The sequence below is a fragment of the Octopus bimaculoides genome, chromosome 16 (genome assembly GCF_001194135.2).
Source record: "Octopus bimaculoides isolate UCB-OBI-ISO-001 chromosome 16, ASM119413v2, whole genome shotgun sequence".
NCBI lineage: Eukaryota > Metazoa > Mollusca > Cephalopoda > Octopoda > Octopodidae > Octopus > Octopus bimaculoides.
Window position 1 is genome coordinate 51,586,168 of NC_068996.1, and position 3,922 is coordinate 51,590,089.

A 3,922-nucleotide genomic window follows, 5' to 3' on the forward strand; every position below is an offset into this window, starting at 1 on the left:
ACACACACACACACACACACACACACACACACACACACACACACACACACACACACACACACATACATACATACATACATACATACATACATATACTTCAATTAGATGTTATGTTAGCCTCTGCTATAATGAATCCATAAACATACGTAAAACATCCAAGGGTATTTTTTTCCCTCTGAAGATATTAAGCTCAGGTCATATGAACTTAATATTTAATTAATTCACTGAGTATTAATTGAAACAGCTGTAAAGGATGATGATGGATTTGTTGTTAATAATAAACAATTATTAACTTCCCAATCTCCATTTTCTTTGTCTTCTTTTATATACATATACGTGTGTGTGTGTGTGTGTGTGTGTGTGTGTGTGTGTGTGTATCTTGGCTTAAAAGATATTACGGGATTGTCTATATCATTGGCTATATCAATACATTTTGTTATCTAATACAAACTTGTTACCAGTTTGAATATTCTTGAGACATATTCAAACCTGTAAGAAAGACATTCATTATATTTTGTCATGGAGAAAATTTCTTACAGGAGACAAAAAAGGTGTAAACACACCAGTCAGTTTGAAGTGCCCTCTAGCCGGACTGATGGATGCATGCATTTCATAGTAGTTATCTCCCCTTAACATCAGATATCAGAAATGGGAATGCTACAAACTGACAAGTGACGGATACCTCTTCTTATATTCCTGTCGTTGTACTGTGACTGGTTGTGTTAATCAATGTCTTGCCATAAATAAAATATGGAATAGAAGTGCTGAGCAATGATGTATATGAATAGAAACTCATTACCAGTTCAAACATGTTTGGGGCATATTCGAACAGGTAACAAAGCCATTCACTGTATTTTGTTATTTATGAGTTTTTAACTACTGAGTCAGTTTTGATTGAGCAAATCTATGAATAAAGGCATTCCAACCATGACCATCCATTTTTCTTAGGTACACAACATACATGAGTACATTATCGAATATGTCTTTCATTTCAAAAATAGTAAGTTTTGGTTGCTATTTCTAGCAGCTCGACCATGCAGAAGTTCTCTTGCTGGTTCATGGCAATTAATGTTGTCTCTGGGTGTCTGGTTATAAAATGATTTCCATTAATAATGATAAAGATCTGACAATAAGATGTCAGTCAAAAAAGACACTACCCCCAAGCATTGATTAATAAGTATTAATATATATTTTACATTTATTAAGGCAGTGAGCTGGCAGAATCGTTAACACACAAGGCAAAATGCTTTGCGGCATTTCATCCATCTTTATGAGTTCAAAACCTGCCAAGGGTGATTTTGCCTTTTATTTTTTTGGGGGTCGATAAAATAAGTATCAGTTGAACATTGGAGTCAATGTAATCGACTCAACCCCACCCCCTCTAAATTGCTGCCCTTGTGCCAAAATTTGAAACCAATATATATATTTTATATTTATTACTCTGATACCAAAAGAAAATTATTGACTATTTGGTTCCCAACAAAATCGGTATTTACCTGAGTAAAATGACGAAGAAGCAAGCCTTTTTCATCAAGTAGTTTCAGAAAATAGTGTGAAGGGGTTGGCTGAAGGGAAAAAAAATTTAAGAAAAAGAAAAAAAGATCAATATGCTATGAGAGAATTATTGATTGAATTTGTACATATTAAATATTAATATAATTATTAGTTTATTATGTTGTGTATTACTCATTTTATTGTCTTACAATCCCTTACTATCTAGTCTTTTCTTCTCGTCTCTCTCATCTTTGTCCTATAAAATTTGTATCTAATTGTTTTCGATCTTTGAATTCACAGGAACTGATCTCACAATGACTATCATTATACAACTAATGCTAACAGTTATATTTAAATAAACTAATACACTAAAACAAACATGAAAATGCATTTTAAATATCTAAATGAAACTCTAGCAGAGAATGAATTTATGTACTGGGAAAAAAAGACAGACCTTTATCTACAAAGAAAAATCAAAAGTAACTAGTGATGCAAGTTTCCTGTTCCCTTTATGCCAAATGAAGCACAAGTCTTCACCAAAGCAGAAAAGCAAATAATAATGATAATAATATTATTGTTGTTGCTGTTGTTGTTGTTGTTGTTGTTTTTTTCCTGGACAGAATGGTGTGTTGTGTTCTTGAGCAAAACATTTCATTTCACCTTGCTCTGCAATCATTTCAACACCTGACATGTGACACACTTGTGTACCTGTCCAAGCAATGTTGATTTGATGGAGGAGCAAGTGAACTAATGTACAGCACATACATTTGATCATTATAAACAAATCATTTGTACAGGTTGTTCAGCAAACATTGAACACTCATATGTTGTCTTCGACAGAAGAGGAGTCCATCATTATTATTATTATTATTATTATTATTATTATTAAGCTGGCAGAATCATTAGCACATCAGACAAAATGCTTAGTGACATCTCGTTTGTCTTTATGTTCTGGGTTCAAATTCTGGTGAGGCTGACTTTGTTTTTCTTCCTTTTGGGGTCAATAAAATAAGTACCAGCTGAGTACTGGGGTTGCGCAATTGACTATCCACTTCCCCTAAAATTTCGGACCTTGTGCTTATAGTACAGTGGTTCCCAAACTTTTTGGGGCTGCCACCCCATTGACACCCAGGCCACATTCCTAACATCCCCGCTCCAACTAACCATCACAAACACAGACCTCCAAATAAAACTTAACCTAATGAACCCATTATTTTGTTGTTTTTACATGAATCACTACCCCCAGTATTGCCCCACTTTTCTTCAATGCCCTCTTGGAACGTTCCACTCCCCCCTGGGAGGGGGGCAATACCGTCCACTTTGGGAACCACTGCTAAAGTAGAAAAAGATTTTTTTTTTCTTTTGACAATGCTATGAAATAGCTGAATGAAAAATAACCAGATGCATTAAGCAACAAAAACTCATGACGACACAGATAAATTCATAGCCAAAGTGAGTGATGTAGCAACACATTGTCTATTTAGGGCTTCAACTGCCACCAAACATAGAAACCTTTCCATTAATAATGTTTTTATTGCAAGCATATTATACAATGTTATCTGCCAGAGATTAATAATATTTTAGAACTGTGGTTAAATGAAACTGATTTTAATGATTTCAGCACTTAAATCGGCCTTATCCTGCCCATTTCTGCCTGTTTTGTGTTTAATTCAATCACATTTGCCCTCTCACACCTATCCTACAATGTTATTCTAAAACTAAGCAATCACATCATTGAAATTTCAAAACAACAACATTATGCATAATTAATTGAAAACAAAGTGAATAAATAAGCCATACATTTGACAGAGTAATCTGAATACTAAAGGGTCAAATGAATGTTCCAAACAAATTGATAACCAAAGAGATTATAGTTCACATTCCACTGAGTCTCGCATCTAAGAAAACTCAGTTTATGTTTTGTAGTGGTTAACATCATGATCAATCACAGTGTCCAGCAGAATCAGCAACAGGCAGAAGATGTGAAAAAAAAAGAGACACTAGATGATTTGCCTATCAAAAAAATAAGAAATCAGCAACAATTAAAAAAAATAAACAACTGATGAGAGGATTTTGCCAAAATCAAATTCTAGTCTCAAAAATTAGTGACAATAGCAGGAACCTTAATGCAACAATAAATAAAATAGCATTCTATATATCTTACTTCACGTGGATATATATTAAAGTGTGGTATTTGTCTTGAGACAGCATCTCATATAGATGTATAGTGTTAAAAAGAACAGAAGTATGTTAGTGGTAGTAGATGGGAAGTGTCCAGCTGTAGCAAAACAATGGAAAATGCTGAATCTAGATTTCTGCTTCTTTAAGCATCATCAAACAGCATTTATCCACTTGACAGCAACATGCTTAAACAAATTTAGTCTTTACTGATAATAGAGAAAAACAGTGATTAACAAATCACTAGAGG

General features: G+C 33.8%; 1 protein-coding gene across 4 annotated transcripts in view; it reads right to left on the bottom strand.

The window, feature by feature from the left end:
- The window catches only part of LOC106876924 (NAD-dependent protein deacetylase sirtuin-2), a 56,719-nt gene that overhangs the window by 17,240 nt on the left and 35,557 nt on the right, over nt 1-3,922 (bottom strand). For 3 of the 4 annotated variants that reach the window (XM_014925680.2, XM_052973763.1, XM_014925697.2), the window contains one exon: nt 1,497-1,565. The exons of the other annotated variant lie outside the window; for it this stretch is intronic. In XM_014925680.2, coding sequence (XP_014781166.1) covers nt 1,497-1,565 — 69 coding nt within the window. The remainder of the gene's footprint in view (nt 1-1,496; nt 1,566-3,922) is intronic. 4 annotated transcript variants of the gene reach the window in all.